Source organism: Motacilla alba, chromosome 9 (genome assembly GCF_015832195.1).
Source record: "Motacilla alba alba isolate MOTALB_02 chromosome 9, Motacilla_alba_V1.0_pri, whole genome shotgun sequence".
In the NCBI taxonomy this organism is placed as follows: domain Eukaryota; kingdom Metazoa; phylum Chordata; class Aves; order Passeriformes; family Motacillidae; genus Motacilla; species Motacilla alba.
In genome coordinates this window covers 16,441,319-16,469,137 of record NC_052024.1, presented here as the reverse complement: position 1 = coordinate 16,469,137, position 27,819 = coordinate 16,441,319, and the positions used below count along the sequence as shown (strand labels likewise).

Below are 27,819 nucleotides of genomic sequence, written 5' to 3'. Positions count from 1 at the left end.
CATTAAGCCATGTTTGCACAGCACTGTGAGTACGTAAAGCATAATCTTGCTTTTTGAGCAGCCTTTGTGCACTCGACAGCGCAGATGTAAAGGCAGCAGAAACACACACAGAGGGCATGGGGTTTAGATGTGCCCACATAACCTCCAGCACTGGAAGGGCCTGCAGAGACTAAACATGATGGCAGCAGGGAGAGAGGGCAGTAATCCCATCGCACACCAAGGGACAAATTCCACCGCTTGTCAGGAAGCTGGGAGCAAAGACTGCAGATTAAATGGTTCACCTCAGAAAGCTGCCTACAGCTGTGTTGTGATATTATCACATGCCTTGAAAGCTGCTCTACATGGATTAGGCATCCAAGCCTGAAACTACTTAGACAGTAAGTCTTAGACCAACAGTTCAACCAACAAGTTTAATATTACACATACTCGAAGCCAACACACTCAGAAGGTAAAAAAATATTGAATACTTTGAAGTCAATATTGTAACGTATTGACCCTGCAGGCAAATATTGACTAAAGGAAAAGGAGAGGGGGTCATTACATCATGCCTTTAATCGCACTTTAATCCAATATGTGCACTGTTACATACATGAACTTTTTGTCCTCAATAGAAAATCGACAAACCAAGAAAGATCTCATGGCATGAGATAATAAAACATGGAGTCAGCCAACGAAAACACACTGAGAAGAGTTAAATTTCATTCAGGTTTCCCACCAGAGCTTCTAAAAGCTGGGGTCAAAGTGAGCCCCTCGCTTTTGAACTTTTAATGGAAATTTTATCTAAATATTTTCTTACATACATTGACATAATGCAAACTGGCAGCTCTCGGGTTTGTCTTGCTCGTGTATGAATCACCCCATCTCCCTCACCCCCAAAATATTCAGACCAAGAGAACTTGAAGATACAGCAGAGTGATCAACCAATCTGACTTCTCTCAAATCGTTGCTTTTGAATGTGCTAGACAAAGTATCAGCCTAAGCCTGCACAAAAATACCTGCCTGCTGTTCTCTCCCTGGTTTATTTGCTAATTAAAGTGAAAGAGCATTGTGGATAGAGAAATACTATTCACTAGAATTCTGTTCCAGGTCCACAAACTGTTTTTCTAGTCTCATTAATTTTTATGACAAAATCACAAAAGGAACATTTCACTGTAAGTCTCATGTTATTTCCCAAGGAAAAAAAAAAGAGAAAAAGTGGCCTGAAAGGGAAAGCAAATTTAACCAGAAGTCATGGAGTAAAAAAGTCTTGTCAAAGAGATCAAAGGAAAGGGATAGAGGGTGGACACCACAAGGTCCACACACCATAGGCCACTACACATGGTCTACTTGACCTCCATTTTGTTGAAAAAATATACTTTTCCAGCAAAGAGAGGCTACAAACCTTGCTGTGTAGTTCTCCATTGTGACAGACTTTTTATACCCCAAATTTCTTAGAGAAACAAGTACTTATACAAACTACAGATTTTTTTTCATCCCAAATTCTCTAATAAGGAACTTAAAGCTGCACAACAACTCCTTATGCTCGGTATACACTACCAGTATAAGGTTAGGGTTTTTTAAAAGGAATTTACATAAAAATGTACAGAAGATTAAGCCAGACACTTCATATGCTGCCATTAAAGCAATAGCTGCAGGGAGCATCTATTGCAATGAAAAATGCTGAAGGCACTTGGATGGCTTCTTTAACTCAGGATCTCTGGGACTCTTTCATTTAAAATCATTTCATCTGAAAGAGGATGCAAAACTGTCATGCCATTCAAACTCTACCACTGCAAAGCTGCTCTTGGGAGATGTTTAGCAACGGGGAATGCAGTTTAGAATCAAGCAAGGCGTGTTTTATTAACCAGCTGAGCCCTGTAAGCTCCTCTCTGCAGCTACAGAGATGGAGACAGGAGCATTGTCTGAAATCACACCCCAGCACTGCAAAACCCAGTGAAGAGGCCCTGTGCAATGAGGAGATCTCCTGAGATCTGCAAGCAGAAAGAGACAGGGATGGGCACTCAGCCACCCAAACCCCCTTGGGCCAATGCTCTGTGCCAACTTCCCTTTCATTTACCATCACGTGCCTGTGAGAATGGCAGAACAGAACAGACCTGTGTCTCACCAACTCTCTGGAAGCCTGGACCCTTCTTGGAGCTCACCAAGTGACAGAGCCATGAAAGGCAGGTCTCCCCCAGCACGATGGGCACACAGTTGTTTTGGAGAAGTCCTCCTTGAGCTGAGGATCTGGCTTGTTTGAACCCACCCCAAAATCTCCTGTGCGTCAATGTGATGCTAATATCAGAGGAGAGCAGTGGCACCTTGCAGAAGAACAAAGAACAGGCTGTTTCTTTTTTTTCCTTTTTTTTTGCTGATGATCTCATTCTCTATGACAAAACAGTTCAGAGAACTTATTTCCTTCTTTATTGAAAAAATTATAAACAAAAAGGGATTAGTAAGGAGCTGGAAGAGAAGGAAAAGGCATTTTCAGCCTGTAAGTGCTTCATAAGAGCTGTCAACCCAGCAGGTCACATCAAGCACTTGCCCCTGTAATTAGAAAGTTGAGTTGAATGCATTTGAACAGTATGTGAGGGAACACACACTGGAAGCAAATCCCTCTTCTCTGTCTTCAGCAACCCTACTCAGTCATAGCACAAATCCAGAGACGAAGCAATTTCAATTCATACCCTAGCATATGTGAATTTTAGGGCCATATAACTGAAAAACACAGCTCTTCAAGGATAAAACATCAGAAAGTATTTCTCTACCATGCAGACACACTCCCATTTATTTCCATCTCACCTTCCAGCATCATCATTCTCAGGAGGGAAGTCAAACATGAGCAAACGTGTTAAGTCAACTTAAAATCAAATGCCAGGGTTTTTGGTATATACTGTTTCCCACACTGTCTTCACCCTTCAGTGAGATACAGAAGAGTTCAAAGCAAACTGCAAAGTGTTTGCTCTATCCAGAAAACAGCCAACTACCCACCTGCTGCCAGCAGTTCAAGGCAGTCCCAAGCTGTTCCCTGGTTAGACCAAACTCTCGCAGCAAATAATTACAGCTCTTTCCCATTCCACAGCCCTGGGGGTAACATGCTGCTGCTCTTATCTGCTAAGCAATATTTAGCACTTTGTAAAAGGATGAAAAACTTGCATAAAGAGAGAGAAATGAGGCCTATAATCTACATGCACATTTTGGTGCTATCGGCAGTGCTACAGAAGATCAGGAGTCTTCATCAAGGGGAAGGACAGTGTCTGCCACAGAGGGTCACAGTTACAGAGGGGACAGCCAGAGGAGCTGCAGACCATAAAGGGGTGGACACAAACCCAGTGTAAGTTGCACTGAAGCAGAAATTGGCACCAAGACTTGGGGAAGCTGCTGGAACCAGGAAGGGGCCATCACAGACCTTTAACACACACACTTTTAAATGAATGACATGACCCAAATATTTCTGCTTCTCTTTGGCATGTGTATGACCACATACAGCTCAAGGGTTCTGACCATCTTAGATGGTCATAGAAAGATAGAGAGAGAAGAGAGAAAAAATAATGACTGATTAGGAGAGAAGAGCAAATGGGAAAGCAAAGAAAGTGCAAGATGGAGAAGTGGAGGAGAAGAGTTTAATAAAAAGTAAAAGCAGAATCACAGAAAGAGCAAGTTTTTTGTCTGCTCTGGAGTCTCAAGACAGAGGTGGGTGGCTTTAATTCTCAGTTGAGGTTACTTTTCCAACAAAGGAAGCCAAGTTGTTGTTCAAAAAGATAGACAGTAGTGTGTTGTACTTATTTTAAAATAACAAGGACAGTGCTTAAATTTTACTTGTGTGCCCGAGGGCCATTTTGCTTTTTGAAGACACAGAGCAACTGAGCATAAACCCATTAACTTGTTTACCAAGAAACCAAATTTTTTTAAATTATCACATGATGGCCCTTTAGCCAACTGAAATGCAACTAATTGCACCCTTTTTTGGGCAAGTAATAGCTTTTTCCTTCTCTAAAGGTCTCTTCCTTGACATAACCTCACAAGAAGACTGGCAAAAGGACCAGATCCTGTATCTCAAGAGCAGGACAAGTGCCCAGGGCACAGAGCAGCAACTTTTCCATCCAAACACGTCCATCCACTTAGTAAATGTTGCAACAACTTCAAAACTGAACAACTGTCTGCCCAAACAAACAACAAACACCTCTAAAGGGTAACAATCAAAAAAATGCTGCATGCAATCAAACCCCTCTGCCACTGGTTTGCATGAAAAATGTCCCTCAGAAACAACCCACTTCACCTACCAGTGAGAGAGAGACTGAGACCACCAGGAACAGCCTGGGCAAGGTTTCAAGAAATTTCAACTCTTTGAACTATGCTTGGTCACTTTTTGGGGTCTGTAGCACCTGGAGAGGTGGCCAAGGTCAGACCCTTACCATTCATGTGACACACTGTGGGAGGTGGCACGTGCACTGTGTCAGCCTCAGGCTGCAGAGCACTGGCTGGGTCTGGGCTTTTGCTTTGCTCCTTAAATCCCAATTAAAACCTTCAATGTTCATGCTCTCCTTGAGGAGTCAGGCTGATGTAAAGATAATAAAAGCTGCGACTTTCCTCATTTAACTGCTGAAACTCAGGGATTGGGAGATGGACCAAATCCCCAATGTGAGCAGAACTGAGAATGGCCCCAGTTACTCCAAACTGAGGAACAGCATGAGATCACAAGAGAAGGGAGGGAAAAAACCCAAAAACATCTTTACATGTTAACTCCCCCCATACTGAAAGTCTAGGCACTTCCTCAAGTTCCACAAGCATCTGAGAAACTGCTGACAGGAATGGTGACATTGCAAAGTGATGCTTTTAGCAGTTCTAAGAGAACCAAAAAATATTCAGAGTTTTTCACAAAAAATAAACCATAACAGGGTATTTGTTACTTTCTTTTCTTCTTTAAGTTAAAAGGTCAATGTTGGACATCATTGAGTCTAAAATCCAGAATAACATGATTCTTCAAGTATTGTTTTACTCTGGTCAGCTACTCTGACCTTTGGCCATTTTGTCCCTTGCATCAACTGAACATTACAGAGACAACTACAATTGTGCAAACCAATTTGTGACTGGCTCTAGGTGAGGTCCAAAACAAAACTCATCTGTTCATTAAGTGCAGCAAAGGACAAGTGAAGATGAAAAGCAGAAATATTTTCTAGAGTTCTCCATGAGCTATCAGCAATCCTTAAAATAGTTTCAGAACCATGAGACTATATCTATTACTAAATTAAATTCTGGAAGCAGGTCTTTCATGTGAATTGCATAAAATTTTTGTCTGCAGCAGCTAATAAATTCAGCAATGTCCTAAAACCACCTTATATAATTTTAAAGCCACATTTTTACCTCAAAACAAAGCCAGGACACCTTCATAGGGAGGCATTTCATGCATTGTGCACTACAGAGACCTGAGTTTTACACACAAACCAGCACAAGATCCTGCAGGAAAGGTGACCTCCCCCCCATATCTGAAGGGGATGCTCAGAGATGGCTCTTGGTCAGCATGAGACTCTCTCAGGCTCTCAGGAGATCAGGAAGGTCAATCCTCCCATGGGAACACAGGGCAGATCTTTGTGCTGGTGGTGTTCTCCCAACTTCCAAACTCCCATGAGCTGGAGACAACGATGCTGGCACCAACCAGGTCTCCAGATCTCACAGATGATTTCACATCAGCGAGGCAGAGTAACACAGCGAGCTGCTTGATGAGCAAACCCACAGCAGCTCTTCATCACCTTGTGACAGAAGATGCTGCCACCCAGAAGGCACCTACTACCTACACCTGTCCTGAAAACTACCTTAAAACTTGATGCAAGAACTCTGGAGAAGAATGAAAGAGCTCTTCTGTGCAAGCACTACTACTGCACCATTAAGTTGGATACTTACATGAGGAGGGAATTCTCCTGAGGGAAAAACACTAAATACTCAGGACAGAATCCACACAGCATGTACAAGATAAAACATTTAATTGCAGACTGAAGGACACAGGCAATGATATCCAACAGAATAAGCACACCCAATAAGGACTTTTTTCACACTGCTGAGCAAGATGTAAACAGAAAAATACAGATACAAGTGGGGCACAAGTATTGCAACAGTAAAAATCAGGAAAGAGCACAGAACAATTGGGGCCAGACAGTATTATGATGGTAAACAAAGGGAATGTGACATTCCTTTGATATATCAAATGTCCATTGGAAGACAGACCAGATACAGTGGTTCCAGCAATGCCTGTGTCCCACCTTCTGGCCATGCAGGTTTTGTCCCCATTCTTGTGCTGGTACCTGCTTACACTGCAGAGGTTCACAGCAGAGCTGGTTTCCTCTGTGCCTGCATGAGTGATAAACAGACCTTGTGAGGTGCCAAAACAGAAAGTTCCACTGGGAGCTATTGTAAACTGTATTGATTTCCTTGCAAGACTCCAGTAACGAGCAACTTAAGAGGAGCTACAAACCCCAGACACATCAGATTTATCCACTGAATGCCATTACTAATTACATGGTCAGATCTGGGAGAACCTCTAGATGACTACTTACAACTTAGACCCAGCATGAATCTTTGTCATGCAGACTCAAATTCAACATTTGGAGGACGGATCTTCCACCCTTCATAAAGACAAGATGTCAAGACATAAGCACACAGAGGCAATGGCTGTGCTGCTGTGACTCAGATTCCTGGGCTCAGAAAGCAATCTCTGCTGGTGGGGAAGAGCTACCAAGGCAGACTGCCCTCAGCTCTCTCAGCAGTGAGGTTTACAGCCAACATGATGAAGGTAAAAGGACAATTTCTGGTATTCACGTCATCAATTGTTTGTATTCCAAGACTGATTCAAGAGGCTCTATCAGGAAATCAGCAGCCTTTGAATTTAAAGAGATGGGAAGTGACACCCAGCAGCTTTCGAGATGTACTTTTGGGTGTAGGATATCATCCTGTTCCTGAAATGAAGGTTTAGAGTGAGGAGGGACCAGCCTCTCTCTACTGTTAGGTCAGTTCCTTTTGTGATATCTCTGCTGTACACAGTAATCCAAGGCTGAGTGAGCATTCCAGGCATTCAAAGAGACCTTGGGATGTAGGGCTAGGCCAAACACATACAATGTACTTCCACAGAACGGCCTTGACATTTTTTCAACTTTCTGGAAATAGAAGGAAGTCACTGAGATTTCAATTTTAGCCATCCAGCTGTTTTGTTTATTTTTTGGAAAGATTTCCAAAACATTTCCATCTGCACCTGGTTTTACTCTTTCTGTGTATCCACATAATAGCCGACTATCAAGAAATACTGTAATGAATTACAGTGTGAGATGTTTTTCCTGTTCATCTGGGTTCTGAAACCCTGCATTGCAATACATAACAAGTTCAAACAATAACCCTGGGATTCTGAGGGATCCTGCCGCTTCATAAAGTTGATAATGAAGACAATATACAGCAGTAACTCCTTTGCTGCCTACATGTAACAGAACATGTGACTGAAGATAGCAATGTGGGAATGTACTGCCAGCTATTTGTACCCTTCTAAAGTTTATCTGCCTCACACAGCTTCTGACTTTCATTTGATACATTCACTGAAAAGTCCTGCTCTCTCTAGGTCTGTCTGGTCATCCCTTATCATTTGTGGTTCTTCTCCAAAGACTCTCCTGGTCCTTGGGGTTCTTTTTCATGAATGGACATGGCAGGCAAAATGCTTTTAGATCTGTTTGCACAAGAATTTCTGGATCTTCTTTCCATTATCCATCTACTTTAAGGCATTTTCTTTTTTTTTTCTTCAATACACAATCAGACACTCTCTTCTTTTAAGTTTGTATCCACAAATATCAGTGAGATCCACCAGGACACAAAACCCCGCGCCTCTAAATCTTTAGGGAATTGTCCCAGGTCCTGAATTCATGAACTGAAATGATCCGGAAGGCGACTTTGCCCAGAGCATCTCTCCTCCCTGCAGAAAAGTAAACTCACTTTTATGAGTAATTCTACTGGTATTTGCACATCTGTTTGCATGTTCTGCAGTCTTTGTTACCTTAGTCCTTCTCACACAATGTATCTTTTATTTTGTTTTAATCCCATGCCTCTTTGCTACACGGCTTTCTTTGCATACTGTAAAAGAAACAAAACAACTTCTGGGATAAGGATGAAATATTTATAAAATATTTATATATGGATTACTAATCACAAAACCTGCCCCAATTTTGCTTAACCAAGCTTTTAATCAACCTTCTCATAAGCAGCTTTCAAATATATGCAAAAAAAAAAAAAGTTTTAACAAATTATGTTCTAGCAATCAATGCTTTAACTAAATCCAAACTTCCTTAATCACCCCAGTGCCTTAACTCCCAGTTTAATGCACTTGTCTGGGGATTTGGCTCTTCCCTTTCAGCCACCAGCAGTTTGGAGCAACCTGCTCTATTCCCAGGGGAACTGAGGGGAGCCCCACATCAAGTTGTCCCACCAGTTTCAAGAGAGGTGTTTGGTGGAGAAAAGCTGACTCAATTCAGCCCTGATTCCATTCAACCCTGCACTTGGAAATTGGAAATGATGTGTGCTTCCACACACAACCCCACGTTACCTCAAAAGAAGAGACAAAATATACTGCACACACTGCAGCTCAGCATTGTGGGACACAGCAGGGATCTGGATTTGGCAGAGATCTGAGAGAATTTTGCATATTTCAATGAATCTGCAACCACAAGCCCTCAACAGGAAGAAAGAATACGTACCTCTTTCTATCGCTGCAATATGTCTTTTTCACTCTCCTGGTGACACAACAAAACATCCCCAGATTAACCAGCAGGTAACAGGAGAGATGAGCTAATTATGTCTGATACTGAAGTAAAATTTGACCAAATGTTTCACGCATTCCCACTCCTGGTGGATCTTATTTTACCCACATTTGACTCCTGCAGTAAATCTAAGCAAATTGTAGTTTATGACCATTTGACATTTGAATCATATGTCAATGTGTTTCTGTCATTTTCTCTGCAGGTCTGGTGTCTGTTCAGCTTAAATAGCTTACAAAGAAGGAAGCACAGTAATTTCATAAATTATTTTTGATAAATAAGTCCATACTCATTTCAAAAGTAACTTTTGATCCAACACTGGTTTGTTCTTCAGTGTTTATCTTAAGCAAAGATTTACAAACTTAAAAAAATATTTACTCCATTTACAAACTCTCCTGAAACTCTGCCCTGCGGGCGCCAAAGGGATTTGCTGAAGGGTCCTGTACCACATTTTGCAAGAGAAAATTTCACCCTGCAGTCCTTAAGTGCCCAGGGAGACAAAGCTGAATAGAAGAGGGAATGTTTACATCTTAAACATCAAATATAAGTGCACAGAACTTTGCAAAATTAAAACATTCTATGTGTTTGCAAACTACACCAGGAAAGAATGCGGGTCAAAGGAGAGGAAGACCACATGGTCTCCTGAGATGGTAGAGGACATCTTGGGGCTACCAGGGCTCTGCAGGCGTTTTTCAAGTGCAAGATTCTGGAGCTCACACACCAGGAGATGGCTACTAAGCTGTCCAGGCCTAAGAAAAGCAGCCCCAGAGCCTGGAGGCTTGCAGTGGACAAGGGAGAATTTTATCAACATTTGGCAAAACATCAGTTGGCTTTACCAAAATGTGTGAAATAGGCTCATTGAACAGAGATCTAGGTCTCAGTCTCTGCAGATGTGTTCCCAAAAACTACAGCTCCCAAGGAACTTTGTGCTAAGCAGAAAGGTCATGCTGCACTCTTCCCAGATTTGGGTCACAAAGAAAAGTTCTCTTCTTTGCTTATACCTCATTATGACACTTGCAGAAACATAATTGTTTGATGCCTTTATCCCATTTCCCTTAGGTACATTTGATTAAAATTCACCAACAGATTGAATGGATTTAAGGGAAACAGAAAAAAACAGGGGGCTGCACAGTGCAGAAGTCTCATTTCTTTAGATCATCAGGCAAACACTGGAAAGAGTCAATGATTGTATCTATTTATGGCCCCACTCCAAAATGCAGCCAGCCAGTGTCACTAAGGACATGGAAACCAGGGCAAAGAGTCTGTAGAAAATATTTCTATTCTGCAGTACAATAATTCCTCCTAAAAAAAGACGTAAATTACTTGAACTTAAATTACTTTGTAAAAGACTGTAAGAATATTGGAATGAAAGAAAAAACACAAGTGAGAACCATGTTAGCGATTAATATACAAATAAGAGTTGTACAGAAGCTCTGTCAGTACAGCCCAAAGCACTGCTTTGAGATCAGCAGCAAAAGACAACCCCTCAGAAATACTTCCCCATAATTTCTGCTGCATCTTTTCCCATCATGGCCTGACCTTTCACTAGAAGGAACTGTCTGCCTTGAAATGTTCCAAATTCCATTTCTACTCCTACCAGTAAGCAGCCTTCAAACATGACTGCATCAGTAGAGTACATTACCAGAAATACAAGCACCACTGGCAGGTAATGCCCAGAAGAGGTTTGGAAAGTGTGAGAAACATGCCTGGCATCACTGGGACTCACAGGTCACCTGCCATGCTGGGATCAGAATAAATCTTTAAACCTCTGCACTCTGGGTGAAAATATTCAGGCTTGAAAATAGTACAGCTGTTTTCTGCGACACCCGTACGACCTGAGAATGGTTCTGCTGTGCCTTCCTGGCTGCACAAATTTGCTAGAAGACGTGCAGAAAGAATCACAAAAGAGCATTGACTGAAATGAACTTGTTCAAAACCTCAAGCTACCCTGAAAGCTCCACAAAGGCTGTAGAAACTAGTGCAGGCCAGAGCCATCTTTTACTCCAAGGTTATGCTGAATCATCTAAATGGAGTACAGTTTGTTCATATTTCTGCAGCTGTTACATAAATAACCCTATTTTCCTTCTTTATTGGAGCTGATCTCTTTTAAAATATACACTCACAAATGTGAACAGCAAGCTCACCTCCCTACTGCTATCATTAAACAATAACGAGGAGCACGGCTGTTAATCAGAAACAGACTCCAATATAAAATCCTCTCAAAACCAAACTGGCCCACTTAAAACATATATCCCTGGAAAAGTTTCCAACTGCTGCAATATCCTACTGCAAGCTCCATTAAAAATACAGCTCTTCCCACAGCCATCCCATGCTTCCTCTGCTAGTGACACTCTGCTACTGGGTAGTTCTTCGTGACAGATTTGTGAACTACTTCAGCTAAGAACTCCTTTCCACCTTTTACTGAGGATGTAGCACGGGTGAATCCTCCATCCATTGACCAGATCTGATAAGAGGAGGCTGGAAACTCCACAAAGGTGCAAAGACAGTAGCTTATCTCTCTGCTTGTTGCCTAAGATCCTTCAAAGCATAGAAACTGTCACAGTCTTGAATAAATTAGCAATGAATGCTCAAAGACAATTTAATTCTCCAAAATCTTCTGTAATGCTCTGATTTAGCTGTCTGATAAAGGAAGTGTGGGCAATTAATGTGGTTTTTTGCAGAAATTCAGTGTGCTATACACCAACAGAGAATTCTGAATTAGGTTCTGCATTCTCTGTTGATTTTTGGAGATCTCCTGACATCATGAGGATGCCAAGATATGTGGTTTGCTCATGTTGGGATTTTTTTGGTGAGGTTTTTTAAAGTGTTTTACATATGGGCAAAAGGGATGGAAAAAATAATAATTTCTTGTAACCACGTTTACATTTGGAATAAAAGCTGCGTTAACTCTTAACACAACTTTGCCCTCATGAGAGATTCAGCCTTGCCAGACCTGGACACGCTCTTAACTTATAAAACAACTCTTTGTCACAATAATTGCAGCCATCATAGCAACTTTTAGAGCCAAAAGTTCACAGGGTACCTCCAAAACATGTCAAAAGACTCTACAAGCACAAGATTGAGGTTCCCATAGGGGCTCTCCTAAACACCAAAGACCTGCAAACAGCCACAGTTTTGCAAGCAAGTGAACACAAAAAAGTGACCCCAAAGCACTCCCAGCACTGGTTTTGGACCTGTCTAAGTCTGGAAATTCCTGAAAAAAATTTAAGCCAAAGTACAGATATCCTAGAAAATCTTACATATGCTGATGGACTTATTACCCCTGCTTTCTCCAGCCACATTTCATGGGCTTATAATAGAACCCTACATAGTGCCACAGGGGCCAGTGCACCACAGACTGAAAATCACTTGAGCAACATGCTCAATTCACACCAGCACAAAAAAGTAACAAGTCCAGAGAAATTCAATTTGCATGCAAGAAAATGTCCTAGGAACTTGGGACAGGAGATAGATCTGGGTGTCTTCTGCCAGCTGCAGGTCTGTGGGCTGAAGTCTCCTGTGCCAGAAAGTGAAGAGAAGCATGTTCCCAGCTGGACAGAGCCCATTCCCAGTCAGGAATAGGCTGATGGAATGAACTATTTCTAAATTCCCCATCAGGATGCAAATTAAGGACTGTGGCCACATCCCTCATCACCACCTATACCCAGAAGCCCCAAGCACGAGTGACAGGGCCGCCATGGCTTTGCAGGCTTCCTGGCAGAAAGAATTCTGAACAACTCTTGTTCACACTGATACTTTCTTTGAACACTTTCTCCAAATGGCTTATGGGCATGCACCACAAAGCAGCTCACTGAGTGGTTCCTGCAGCATCCGAAACCCACATGTATCTGAACAGTAAATGGTCAGAAGCCAGAGTTTCACCACTTTAGACCTGAGGACCTGTGGGATCACAACGCTGTCATAAACCTCCAGTGATTCAGATGACAAAGTGGAAAGAGGGAGAACAGAGCTCAGCTCAGGATCTCTGAAGAAGACTCTTTCAATTTTCTGTGAAACAGAATGGCATTTTTTTCTTAATCTTGCCTCAAAACTGCTATTGCAGAGTACAATTAATTTTATTGGCTTCAAATTGTCTTTCACCTCTGCTTTTTTATCCATTTTATAGCACTGTTATAGTACTCTGTACTTGGGTCTAAATGACATTACAATTCATTGGCCACATTGCACAGTATGAAATCAACTTTAAAAAATGGAAATCATGTCTTGGATATCATCATACTGTGATGATAAGCAAGAGCAAGAAAAACTAAACCCACACCAACAAAACCCACCAACTTTCATCTTCATTATTAGGGGTGGATAGGCTAATATAATCATGTGCTATTTCTAACCAAGCCTGTCACTGGATCTTATCAAACTAAATGAGCTGAGCTTGGATGGCAAAGTAAGCTTACAGGAGAAAAGTTCCTTTGGTCATAATCATCAAGATTTGGCTTCTGGAGCTTTACTTTCTGTTCTGTTGGCTTACGGCATAGTAAAAGTACAAATAAGGCAGAAGAGAAAGCTCAACAGGCAATGAGAAGAAAAACACAACTTATAAGGCACACTGTGCTCATCTGACAATTCCCAGCATCCCATAAACACCAAAAAATAATCAGCCAGTGACCTTCTAAAGACTGGATTCCTTTACCCACGGACTGTGTACACAAGGTCAAAGTTCCACTCGACTTTAGCCTGCAGAAGTGGTGCATTAGCTATTCAGCTGTAACTCCTGTAATGACAGGAGACAGCTGAGATCTGCTCAAATCAAATTACAGCTCTGATTATGCAAAACACCGTGGCTCTGCATTTTCTAACACCAAGTCTGAGTGCAGTTTGAAGACGTCTGCTCCAAGATGTCTAAAAACAAGCAATTAAAACAACAGGAGAAGAACTAGTTTATTACTATACTTATATTTGGCAAAGAATACTTCAGGACAAATTATGGATACAAGTGTGTCAACAGCTGAATACAAACACTAGAAGTATTTTGTAAAATATATCTCATACCGTCAGGGAGTTGTTTACAGGACAAAGCATCATCAAGATCTCTGGCAGTTGATGGGTCGATGGTGAAAATGCATTCTTTCCTATCCAAAGAAAAAAAAAGAAAAGAAAAATTTATCTCCCAGTCATGAAGAAGGTATCAAAACACAGAGCCCATCAGAGACATCCAGACAACAACAACCATGTTTTCAGAAGACTCTGCTGAAACATCTTCCAATCTAATCTGAATTCTAAATCTAATCTATTTTTTAAAAAACAGTTTAGACAAGTGAATCTCCTTGGGTATTTTTTCATTTTTCTTTGTGGTTTAACTGCTTGGTCTTAGGAGCTTTCATTTCATTACAGATATTTCCTCACAAAAACTAAACAATTTAGCCCATCAAGTTCACTCCAAAGAAACAAGCAGGAAAAAAGTCTAGATGCCTTGCAGCTAGAGTAAAAATAGATTGTTCCTAATTGCTAAGTTAAATGGAACACAAATAACCCTCATGCCCATGCCAAAGAGTAGATGTCACACCATCTGACACTCCATGCTAGCACAGAGCAGAGGCACTGAAACACGTACAAACTGAGCTGAATGTGACAAAACTGAGTGAGAGTTTTGGTCCCAGTAAAGACACCCAGGAGATGCAAGACTTCATAAAACCTACACTGCCAATTACAGACCAAAGGGAAAGGCAGATTCAGTAGGAAAAACTGAAAGTTATAGGAAGGGCGAGCTCCAAATCAGCTCATTGGATCTTGGTGCTCAGGAAAAGCTGACCATCCTTTTGCATGTGCTGTACCAGGTGGCACCTGGAATTTGCAGCCCTGCCCTGGAAGGCTCACATGTGTATGTCCTGTAGCAGTGGGTGGCAGAACACTGGAACACACCAAGTAGGACCACAGATATGGTCTATGGCCACACAGATGGGACAAATAAAGCACCTGACTCAGGAACCATCATGTTTAATAGAGGAGAGACTGGCACCAGTGAGACACAAAACCTGAAGCATTCAGCAAATAAAACCTCCTGAACTCCTCCTTCGGGGCCTTTCTTCATCCTGGGCTGTCCTACAGCAACTTCTTTCCCAGACCTCTGGACTACAGCAGAGTTTTCCCAAGCACTGTGAGGAATGTGAGACCAGAGCTGAGGAGCAATGAGGTCAGCACAGTAATGGGTTTGCTGGCTTATTTTGATTTATCTTAACTTTTAGAGTAGGTTCAGCCCCTCCCTAGCTAAAAGATCCCCAAGCACAATGGTATAGGCTGAGGCTGCCATGGAAGAGATCAGAACACTGCTTTTCTTTTTTTTTCTTTTTGCCACATAAAGACTCATACCATGATGGCAACTCCCTTCTAGAGATGTATAATGCAAACACACATTATTTTTCTTACAGCACAACCATTGGTATTATTCCTGGGGTAGGAGAGATGGGAGGATGGGAGGAGAAAATTACAGTGAATTCTTAAAGGAACAAGTGCACATGAAATTAGAAAGTCTTTTTGTATGGGTGCTATCTCAGTGAGAGCACTGTCTCCAGCTTTGCAGACCTACCACTTCCATACTGAAATGCTCTGAGTGGTATCTGCTGGTGTCAGACAGCTGGCAGCATTTATTTATGTGATTCCACCAGGCACACTAAATAGAGATTTTCAAAGACATAAAAATCAGTAAAGCACTTCACTGCCTTCTGAGACTTTGAAAATCTTTTGGAATATGCTGGCTTTCAGATTGGATAGCAAAGCTGCCTTAATCTCCAGAGGCACATTAGTTTCTGATCCTTTGCATGCATCTAAACAAATTAAGAGACTGTGACACTGAAAGATATAAAATCTTTCAACTACACTGGGACTTTGATCTGTTGGTGCCAGCACTAAAAATCAACCAATTTTTAAAGGTTTGCAAACAACCTTAATTCCATAAATATCTATTCCTTAAAATTCCACGTAAGGATGGAATTTCAGGATACCACCATTCCAAGGCACCATGCAACTCTCTTTAGGGAGCTGTGCATATGCAGATAGACACTCCTATACTACAAACAGTATGGGGACACACACATGTGCCAGCCTGCATGTATATACACCAGGTCCCATTAATGCACAGGGTATAAAGTGCCCTCTCCAGCCACATCCAGTAAATCTTCAAGTTATTTCATTTAAGAGAGTCAACTGAATGGACACAAATGGCTTGCTTCATCTTGCAAGTGAGCAAGGAAAAAAGTTAAGACCTGCTTCAAAGAGAATGTAGGTTCCTGTGTCAGGGGAATACAGAGCTTATCCCAGATGTTCAGGGCCTGCTACCACAAGCATCTGCCACCCATTATGAATTGTAGCTCCAGGCAGTTAAAAAATTAGCAGATTGGTTTCAACAAAGTGCATATTTGCAGCCTGCCCTAAACTGAAGTGAGCAGAAAAACAGGGGTACCAAATATTTTGCCACATTTATACAAAGGTAGCAACGAATGGGCTGTTTTGCTGGGATGTATTTGGCCAGTCAAGTCTATGGCAGAGGCCAATGGTGGTCCCAGTTCAGAGAGTCCAAACCTGTAAGTCTGGCGGGGCAGCCTCAGCCTCCCTGAGTGCTCAGCCCTTGGGGACATGCTGGCTGGCTCTGAGCTGTCTCTCAGCACAGGCATGGCCAGCACAGGCTCAGCTCACAGCTGTCTGAAATCCATGAACTCACAGGTGCAAAGCTGCAGTGAGGTCTAAATTCTGATCTAGCATTTCTCACCAGCTCGGATATGTTTAACCACCAGGCTCAGACCTGTTTCTCCTTTAGAACTATTCAAAGGACTTGGACTTGTAGCTTGTCACAGGCCGCTTATTCTGGGCACAGACTGCAAGGTGAGGTAAGAACGTCACTGAGCAAGTAAAACAAGGCATGCTACTCCTTGGCATAAGGATACTGCAGAAGTGTTGCAGAGCCAATGGCCAGGTAGTCAATGGAACAAGAGAAGCCAACCTCAAAGCAGAGCTCCAAGTCCACAGCAGTAAGATAATCCTGGCACACGGGCCTACACCGAGATGAAATTTTCTGAGTGAATTCAGCTCACCAGTAACAACATTATTAAGTGTGACAAGATTATTAAGTATTCTGGTTTTCAGTTTTTATTACTGAAGAAGTTTCAGATGACCACAGGAACAAGGGCTGGCATGTGAGATCCATGCAATGATGGGACTGCAGCTCTGAGCCTGAGGGCTGCACCCTGCACATGTGCTCCTTTGGGGCACGGTCTCATGTTCTCAGCTATCTCCTCCTGCTTTTCCTCCAGGCACAGTGGTACCACTTTTATCTCCAGGATGCTGCAGAGAGCTGTCTCTCATCCTGGAGAATCAGGCAATGCAGCGGAAGCAAGGGTAGGAAAGGCTGGGTGTGGGCAGCACAGCTTGCCTGCTGCTCTGCAAATTGTCCCCTCCCTTGGCACCTACACCAGCCACCCCTGCACAGCTGAAAAAAACCACCTGGGTGAAGAAACAACACTGCTCTCAGCTATGTGGCAAGTATGCCCTGTGAAGGGGAAGGGGCTGACCAAATTGCTGCCCTGACCATGCTTCAGGCTGTGCAATACCCCAAAGGCTGTGGCAGGAGGGATCTCAGAGAGATCAGACCACATTTCTGACTGTAACCAGTAACCAGAGAGAGCCTGCAGCAAATTGTTTCACTAAACCACAAGGGACAGAATGCTTCATGCACCTACTGGGGAAGATGTTACTAAAATCCACAGCTACATGCACACACATTAGCACTGATTGACTACAAGTATATACAAACTAACAGTGTCTCCAGCTTCTGGAGGGCCACCAAGGTGACCTTGTGGGTTAAGAAGTTTGGTCATCCCCCTCTCACCCTTCTTTCAGGGCCTCAAAGGAAGCATCTCTCATTGTCATCACACCTAATAAAATCCGGTTTATTCATTTCAAATTTTCAAAACATACTTGCAAAAGTAATGAGATGATCAAAGTCCACTTGTTCTAACATACAGGCATTTTGGTTAAAAGAAAATGGTTTAAGAGATAGAGACACACAGAGTTAAGAGATTTTCTGGTCCTCATGCTGGAAAAGACTGGAGATATTTATGTGCCTTTAAGAACCCCTCAGCACTGGTCCAAAAAAAAAAATCAGTGTGGAAACTTCCACTTTTTACAGGACCATCTTCAAGTAAAACAGATGTCTAATGCAGGTTTGCAGAGGTGAACTTGCTCTGGCATGGAGTTTCTGCCAAGGGACGAACAAAACCTTTCCTCCTTTCTCCTTGTTTCAGAGGTTTCAAGCACCAGATCCAGGCAAAGCCTGCAAGACTTTGGGAGGATCAGGGGAACTACTCACAACTGACCATGGTGGACCTGCAAGCAAGAGTCAGGAAAGCAGGAGCCACCCAGGCTGCCCAGACCCTGCCAGCCCCAGCAGCACTGGCCAAGCCACCCCATGGCAGGGACAAGGGTCCTGCTAAAGCTGTCTCTGTCTGGCATCTTGCAAATCAACCACCTGGGGAAAAAGAATTACAAAACAGAGCACTTAGTTTATTACACAGTAATGACAGTGTCAACCTATACAGGTTGGTATATCAATCCTAATTTAAGGAAAGCTAATTAAGTGCAGTGCTCTTTGCGCAGCTTCAGGAAGACTAATTAAAGCAGACAAGCATGTCTGCAGAGCAGTTAGTCTTTTTACCTTTAACAGGACCTAAAATAAATGGCTGGTGCAGCAGTAGAGGTAAGATAAGTAGTCTGTTGGTGAGCTGGAATTACCGTCGTGGTAATTAAAATGTTCACAGATCACAGGACTGCAACAGCAGTTTGTTTTACTTTGTGCAAATACATATATCTATGTATACATCTATGCTAAGGTATTCACAGGAATCAGCAGAGAAAACACTGCACAGTTGGTGCCTCAAAGACTGGTACAATATATTCCTTTTTGCCAGTTAAACTGTTCAGAATTAAACATACCACTTAGTTTAACCATAAAATATGAACACCTACGACATCAGGAGATTACAAATTCCAGTGGTCAGGGCTCACTCTTTGCTCAAGACAGAGGCCACCTGCATCAGGATGAAGCATTGCAATGGTAAGCCAGGAGCTCAGGCTGTATTAGAGGCAAGGTTTCTGGCATGACCCCACAGCTGGGCAAAGCTTGGGTGTTAACAGTGTAATTTTCTTGCTGCTTGGAGAAAAGTGCCAGCTCTGTACACAGGAGACAAAGCAGCACCCTACACATCCTTCTGTATAACTCGATGATCTTACCAAGCAGCAGCACATAGATCAGCCAACTCACCACAGATTTTCAGCACTAATAAATGCCAACAACATGAAACACCAGTCCAGAGAACTGCATGTACCCACCAGAGCATCAGAAAACCCTTCATTGTCCTCACCAGCTGGTGTAACCTCTCAAGGCAGGCAGAGGCCTAAAGAAGCAAAGTATGACCCAGCTATTCAGGAACCAGGCAAAGCAGAGGGTGGAGGAATTTCACCCCAGGCAGCACAAGCACAAGTCAGCTGGCAGCCAAACCATGTCCATGCTCCCGTGTGACACAGATCACCGCTCCTCCTGGTCCTGGCAGCAGCCACCACCATCTCAAGTCACTCGGGCTGAAGCCCCAGCTTTGGCATTTGTCTGAACCCGGACTGCTCAGGAATGAGGCTGTGGGCAGAGCTCAGACTGCCAAGTCTCATGGGAGAAAAAGAGAGATTCTTTTCAAGAAAATCAAAGCACCTAAGGAAGGTGCTGAGCAGGAAACCACTGGAAGTCCTCCAACTGGAAACCCAGACACAGGGGCTGGAATAGAAGGAAATGGAAGGGAAGTGAATGAAGTGGAAGAGACTAGAACTGTTTCAGTTGGAAGGGACCAACAACAGTCATCTGGTCCAACTGCCTGACCAATTTAGGACCGACCAAATTAAAGCATACTGTAGTTAAGGGCTTTGTCCAGATGCCTCTTAAACACTGACAGGGTTGGGGCATTGACCATCTCTCTAGGAGACCTGTTAGAGTGTTTGACCACCTTCTTGGTACAGAAAGGCTTCCTAATATCCAGTCTAAACTTCCCCTGGTGCAGCTTTGAGCCATTCCCACATGTCCTGTCACCAGGCAGAAGAGATCAGCACCTCTCTCTCCACTTGCCTGTGTTAGGAAGCTGACAGAATTAAAGCACCTGAACTTAAACACCTTATTTATCCCCCACCATTCTGACTCCCCTCCCACGGGCAACTTTCAGACCAAAGCAGTCTCCTGCGATGTTCACTGGACATTTACAAAGACCAACACATCCAAAACTACAAAAAAGAACAAAGAACACACCAGAAGCCTGAAGGTGGCTGAAACCTGCTGTCTGTGAATTCCAGCATTCAAGACTCAACCAGCTCACTGACACCCTGCCCTGCCCCAGGCTCAGCTGTCATGGCCCACAGTCCCTCCAGTCATCCAAAGGCTCCTGAAGCACCAAGGTGAATCTTTTGCAGAAGCACCAGCCCATTTTCAAAGTCCAGGCTGCTTCAGCTGGAGGTGAGACAGGAATGACCATTGTTTATTAAAGCTTCAGCAGCACAAGCCTTCTCTAAACCTGAGTAGGTCAGTGCTAAGACACAGTACGACTGACTGCATGTCTAGACACTGGCAGTGCATTTACATTCTTCTAGGGACTCCTTCGATTGTCCTGTTCTCTCCACTTTGTGAATACATACAATAGCCTGGTGGGAGTGAAAGCTCAGCCTCCTGGTTTACCCTCATTAACTCCAGCTCGAAGCTGGCATTTTAAAATTAAGCATAGCAAAGGCACTTTTTAGAATCTTAAAGCTCTTCAGGTCACTTCTAAGACCCTGCTGAGCACCATCTTGCAAAAGCTAAGCAGACACCATTTCTCAGAGCTGGAAACAGTTGTTTCGATTTGAGAACAGGCATCCTGGAGCTGTCAACTCACGCCAGTGAATGCTACTAACATTTTTTCACACAACAATCCCATTGTTATGGCAACCACAGAAATCAATCTCGTTCTTCAATCACAAGTAAACCCAGCTTGACCACAGTGTCAGTGCAGGTCTGTTACAAAGTGCCAATAAGCAAAGGATCAATCTGCCAATATTCATCACTCAAATGAGGACAAAGTACCCTTTCTCCAAGAGAAATTTCAGAGACCAATCAGTGCCTGAGCATGTGAGACTTCAACATCTCATTCCTAAAGACATTTATTACTTGTAGTGTCTACCACATTTGTCACACTTGATGCTGGCAGATTTTAGTTAAAACCCAAGAGTGGCTGCTTCCAAGACAGCCTCTTAAAAGGAATATATTTTTAAAATACGCCTGCAAGAGAAGTACCCTGACAAATCTCTCATGGCACACTGAATGCCCTGTAACAGACTGACAAAGATACTTGACACATCACAAAACTCTTCTGGCATAGTGCATAAATTTAAAAATGAACTATAATTATAAAATAATTGGAAGCAAAAACTAATCCCTCCAAACACTGAGTGTTATAAACCCCCAAAAAGTCCAGCAGAGCACAAAATGCATTGAAAGCCCAACTTCAAACCAGCACTACTCTTTAATTTCTCTGTGTTTATGTTTTAGCTAATGTCCTGTCCTGGTTCAGAAAACAGACCTCGGTCCAAGAGAGCAGCTGACAATGACTCCTGGTGTATTACACATCTACAACAATAAACTTTTACATTTTCACCAGGGACTGCTCACTGGATTGCTGAACCAGAACCAATTATTCCTTCTATTTATCCCTCTATTTCTTTCCTCCATATTTATGGCCTCCAAGTAAGAGGGAAGACAGAAAAAAAAAGCGCTGCAGTCTTATACCTATATAGCTTGAAAAGCCAAAATGTATTTATAAACGAGATCAGAGTCCCTGGGAGGCCAAGGACCAGCAGTATTTCCTACAAGCCACACTGTAATTGTGCCACAAATATAATGAGCTCTCTGCACCACCACTATCCCACGCAAGAAAGCAAAGTGTAATTGAAAATGCACTTGCATTATACAAACTATTTTAATCACAGATGCACAGGGCTGGAAATGGAAGAGATACTAGGTCATCCAGCACCCATAGGTCAGAGCCAGGCTGCTCATGACAATACATTTGCAAGGACTTTCTCCTGTATGGAGTCAAGCATCTTTAGTGATGGAGTTTCCAGCCCTTTAGCAGTCTACACTACAGTCTATTTTGGGCTGGACAGGAAAGGCTTCCTCTTTGTTTTACCTTACTTGTCCTTATAACACCCCTTTCTACCCTCCCACCATCATAAATGATTTTAATTTTTTTCATTTTGGTCCACATATTTTTAACTATCAACTACTATATCTTTCACAAACTTCTAGTTTCAGTGTTGGCAGATACACATTGAACAGTTAATCCTTCCTTGTAAATCAATCTCTTATCTCCCAGAATATTTTTGCTAGTCTTTTCCAGACTGTCCCACTTCTAATCCATGCTGTGATATCTCCAGGACAGCTCTGCCTCATACACTTGGATTTGGGCCATCTATGTTACAATTTATGAGTTGGTTGGTTTTGTTTTATGGAGTGATCTGAGAAAAACCTAGTAACAAAGATCCAATCACCCAAAAAGTGAGACAGATGGACAGGCTAAAGCATGTTTCAGATCACTCCATCAGAGTGGAACCACAAGGAAAATACTGTTCCTTGTAATGACCAGCCTGTCCTTGTGATCAGCTCTGAAATACCACAGCAGGGATACACCACCTCACCCGCTGGAGTAGTTCTGGGTTTCTTCAGCTACAGCACCAGAGACAGATACCTGGGTTGACACCAGGATTTGGACACTTGGACACTTCATCTCTTGTGCACCCTGTGCTATCTGACCTACAGTGAGAGCAGGGCACCAGCAAAGCACTGTGATATCAAGCGAAGAGGCAGTATTTGGCACACCTGAACTGCCCCACTTAACATATATAAACATGAGAGGCTATGGCACTTTCCTCTGCTCATCAAAACCCCACCTTGTGATCCAGTGGAATCCAGTAAGAAACACAGACACTGTCAGACTTAAGATTTTATCCTCATCTCCTTCTGTTATTCCCTCCACTTCTCTCCATAAAATAAATATCCAGGCAAGAACAAGACTGTATCATAACAATCTAGGTGCAAAAGTTATTACTTTTTTTTGTTACTGTTTCTTTTTTTTTATTACTGTTTTCCCCAGCTAAACAGATTTCTAACAAAGCAAGATTAGATGTGATGGCCTACAAGATCAGAAAGCAAAAATCCTATCCAACCACACACCATCAATTCTGCTTGAAGCTGCACTTCCAGTGATCACATGCACCTTGCTATAAGGAAAAAGGTGAAGTTGCCCTGTGTCTCTCTACACCAGGCACTGGTAAAAGCATCTGAGAGCACAGAACATGCATCATTTTGCTCAAAAGAGGGCCACCATAATTGTTGTATCTATACTGTGGTAGAAAATATTATGAAAACAGAGAGGAGGACCAAAAGAAACCAACCAGAAGCAAGGAGCTGAATCACCACTGGCAACAGCACCTTGAGCATATTTACTCCAGAGTTTTACTTACTCAGCTAATGGTAGGGAAAGGAGCTAACATGAGCTCTCCTCATCAATCCAAGAATGATACAGTCCCCCAAACTGCCTAGAAAGCAGAAGCAGCCAGAGCAGGTACAGTCACCATCACCAGGTTCTGGAATCAATCCTATTACAGAGGAATCTGATATGCTTAGACCCCACTGAGTAATCCTTTGTATGTCACCTGTGTATCTAATCCAATGTATCTCTCTATGGAGAACATTTAATCAGTTACAGAACAGCTCAGTGAGAGCAGAGATCACAATCTAGCCCTTTTTGTGTCTCCACTCCAAGATAACAGTCAGTTCTGAAGCAATGTTGCTTATACATTTGCTAAACAAGTCATTTCTCAGTTTCCATCAGAAACCAGAGCATATTTACATATCCTATTATAGCTGAGTAAGACTTGCTCTACTTAACACTAGCTTTTTGTAGTGGAAAATCTCCAGGAAACAAGCTGTTGAACAATGTTTTATCTGCCCTGCACTCATTCCTAACTAAAGTTGTCCACCTGCCTTGGAAAGACATCTGTTTCAGAGGCTAACTGCTTTCCTCCAACACCCCTTGCACAGCTCAAGGCTGCCATTTTTACCATCATCTCTAATTTTATCAGCCTATAATCTCCTCGGGCATCTACAGCAAAGACCATGCTGTCAACCCCTTACTATACACAGTGGTAATCCCTGTTACCAGCTGTAACACTCCTTGAGAAAGAAATAAATGCAAAGTAGAGCTGCAGTGCAGGTACCAACAGCGCTGCAGAGCCTCCCTCCCCAGTGGGCAGAGGGACACAGCAGAGCACCTCTGCTCTTCTTCCCTTATCAGCCAAAGGAAGGATGCCACATTTCTGAAGGGGCAGCCAGAATTACAAATTTGGCCTTCAACAACTTGGATCAGTTGCAATTGAGGTCCTGTGCTGAAAAGCAAGATGCAAATTTTAACTGAAAGCTTCATTGCATTCATTTGCCTGCAAGAGCAAAGTTCAGTAACTCTGGCCTGCAAGGGAAGCAAGTGAGCACTAACTGTCCCTGCCAATGCCCTGGATCCTGGCTGGGCCCCTCTGCTGCCCTTTCAGCCTTGGGGGAGGAGCGGCCCTTCAGAGAGACCCTGGCAGAGAAAGGGTCTGATGGGAATCTCATGAAGCTCAAAGGGAAAAACAGAGTCCTGCACGGAGGGGAGGAATAGCCCCATGCACCAGCACAGACTGCAGAAGAACCAGCTGGAAAGCAGCTTGGCAGAAAAGGATGTCCTGACGGACCAGTTAAACATGAACCAACAATATGTCACTGCAGCAAAGGCCGCCAAGAGTCTCCTGGGCTGCACTAGGAGGAGCGCTGCCAGAAGGCCAAAGGATGCATTCCTTCAATCCTTCCCCTCTGCTTGGCACCTGTGAGATCACAACTGGAGTGCTGTGTCCAGTTCTGGGCTCCCCACTACCAGGGAGATGGGCTGCAAGTTTGCTTAAGTGCCCTGATGATGATTAAGGAATCAGAGCATCCAACCTACAAGGAGAGGCTGAGAGAGCTGGGACTCTTCAGCTTTGAGAAGGGAAGGCTGAGGCAGGGAGATCTTTTCAATGTGAAAATACTCCTGATATAGGGAGTAAAGACAGCAAGACAATTTCCAGTGGTATCCAAAGGACAAGAGACAATAGGCACAAAACACAGGAGAATCTACTAGAAGGAAAAACCACACGTTTTTCTGAACCCCAGAACATGTTCCTCAGAGGGGTTGTGGAATCTTCATCTTTGGAGCTATCCAAACCCCAAATGGGCACAGCCCTGAGCAGCCTGCTCCAGCTAACCCTGCTTTGAACAATGGGGTTGGAGTAGATGATCTCTAGATCTGCCTTCCAAGCTGAACAAGCTGATGACTCTTCAGAGTTTAGCCCTGCTCAGCTGAAGTCAGTTTCTGCTCCTCAGAACACATCCATCTTTCAGATATTTCAGAGTTCCCTGCCACAACACCCTTTCTCTGCTCAGTATTTTTAGCTCATTGTTTTGTATTTTGCCAGCTGAGAAACTGCAGTTTGTAATTTTACCTTCAGCTTCATATTTCTTCTTAAAAGTGAATACAATGTCCTGTTTATAATAATAAAATCACTAGTTGGCAGGATGACATCAAATGGAAAAAGAGAAAGCAACTGGAAAATTTAGAGCAAGCAATTTTGAGTGCCAAGTTTCACATTTGTAATAGTCCAGCGGAGGTCAACAGGCTCACTTATTATTAGGCAAATGGTAAAGAAATAGATATCCTCTAGTTCTTCCATGTTAGACTATATAAACCATCTCTACTTGAACAGGTTCTAACACTTTCCAAAAAAGTGATGTTATACATTTTCCACAGTAACACCAACAATGGGAGACAAGCAAAAGGCAGAACTGCTTTGCAAAGAAAGGCCTTTTTTCTCTCTCCAATATTTAGGTTTTTGTTTCCCACTATGATTGGACTTTCCTGGCTTTACTTTCTTGTCCCAGTTAAGCAGTAAAGGAAACAAAAAGATATGAATGAAATTAGAAACATTTGGAATGAGTCTTAGAAATAGCTTTTGGGTTTCTTAGATTCCTGGCTAGACCTCTTCAAATGGCCTCCTCCTCCCTCTGCCCCCAGCTCCTGCACCCACCTCTGAAAGTTGTATTTTCTTCTTTGCCCTCATCCCTCTTTTCTACAGGGGCTACATTTTGTCCCAAAGCAAACATGGAAATGAAAATTACATGTTGTAACACTGGAAAGGAGCGGAAAGCGGTTGAAACTTTGCACCCATCAACATTTGTCTCTATGACATTAATCCTCCAAAGTTTCCCTAAAAGCAGAAACCAAACACTTCTCAAACTTCTAATGAAACAAATACCAACTCCAGTCAACCTGAATAAGAAAATGAGCACTCCAGTCCTATCTGTATGATCATATTTAAAGTCTCTGGAAGGGAAGTTTCCTCAACCACACATTCTGATACTTCATGAACCTTCATGCTGCTCTCTCTAAAATTCAACTGCAGGATGCAATGCCAACACCTAATATTTGCCCAGTGCTTTTCATTACAAGTTTTGGGTGCTCTTTAGAAACAAGTAAGCTGGGAATGCCTGTGAAATACTTGTCTAATTTTACAAATAAACCCGTGCAGGTGAGAAACAGATGTCCATGGCAAAACTGTGTAAAAGTGGCAGAGCAGAGTGTTAAGCCAGCTAAATCATGTCAAAGCCATCCACAAGGTTTGGATCTTTTCTGCCTTAAGTAATATTGAAATATTACGTAAACCTTTCTTTGTGAGCTATTACTGGAGAAGTGAAGGAAAAAAAAATATCTCTTGGAAGCAATTCTATACAGGCTGTGTAGGTGAGATCACAGTTGCTGTCCAAATAGAATATGCATAGCAAGAACAGGCTTCCTGTAAAACTGGAAGACTTGCAGGAAGATCAAGGAACATATTTACAAGATGGCATGGATAAAATGTTTTTCCCTCTTGCCCAGCCTCAGCAGCTTGGTGAAACACATTGTCTCACTTTCATCTATACCCACACTCACAAACACCTCTGGTGCAGAGTCACTCTCTGCACGCTCCAAACTCTGACTCCCAGAACACATCTCGGACACTGGTCAGCAGAACACACAAACTGCCTTTTGAGGAGGAAAGGGTCATTTCCCAAGATGAAAGGAAAAGTTATCTCAGGAGGAGGAAACACACAAAAATACAAGAAATGTTTTGGGCGTGTCAGTTCCAAATCCCACAACTTTTATACATGACACTGGAAAATTTACAGTCCTGTATTACAGAACTGCAGAGGATTTACTAGAGGTGAAAGTACTTTAATCTAAACTCTAACATGTGTTTACTCTAGGCAAGCAAGAAATGTGTAAACTGAATTAGGATGAGGTATTTACAAGTGTTAACACGGCTGTTTTAGGAGAAAATACGAGTTTTTATTTCACTGTAATGAATTTATATCATACTCTCAGACTACTGTACAGTAATCTGGGAAGCCTGACAGACCACCATGCACAAAGAGCTGCAAAGATGGGCACTCACAGAGGCAGGTGTGTGAGATCCCCTGGGAAGCAAGGCAGAACTCACATGTGCACCCAGAACAGACACCCAGGTTCAGGTGTGTTCCTCTGGATGCCATCCTGGCCCGTGTGTACTGGCCCTTTGTAGGACAGTGCAGACCACAGCACACTTACTGCTGACAATATGAAAGCTGATATCTAATAACAAGTTAAGGCCAAGCTACCTTGGGACTTGTCAAAAACAATCTCAAGGTCTTCTGGTCTCACTCATCAGAGATGCCAGCCAAGTCTCCAACTACCTGACACCACCTCCCTGTAATTCACACTGCATTTACTAATAAAATTCATCTTCTTTCTGGGTAGAAAAACCCCTTTCTGTGAGGAAACGACAAGTAAGACTCACCTGTATTTTATTTTCCATAACTAGAAGTCTCATGTTATCTCCATATGTGTTTAAACCACAGACTGATTAGTCAGCAGTGTGGCAGTTGACATTAAAAGGA

The 27,819-nt window shown here is 42.8% G+C and overlaps 1 protein-coding gene across 3 annotated transcripts in view; it reads right to left on the bottom strand.

The window, feature by feature from the left end:
- DIS3L2 (DIS3 like 3'-5' exoribonuclease 2) overlaps window positions 1-27,819 on the bottom strand; it is a 181,956-nt gene that overhangs the window by 74,454 nt on the left and 79,683 nt on the right. For all 3 annotated transcript variants that reach the window (XM_038145249.1, XM_038145248.1, XM_038145250.1), the window contains exon 11: window positions 13,776-13,855. In XM_038145249.1, the coding sequence (XP_038001177.1) occupies window positions 13,776-13,855 (80 nt within the window). The remainder of the gene's footprint in view (window positions 1-13,775; window positions 13,856-27,819) is intronic.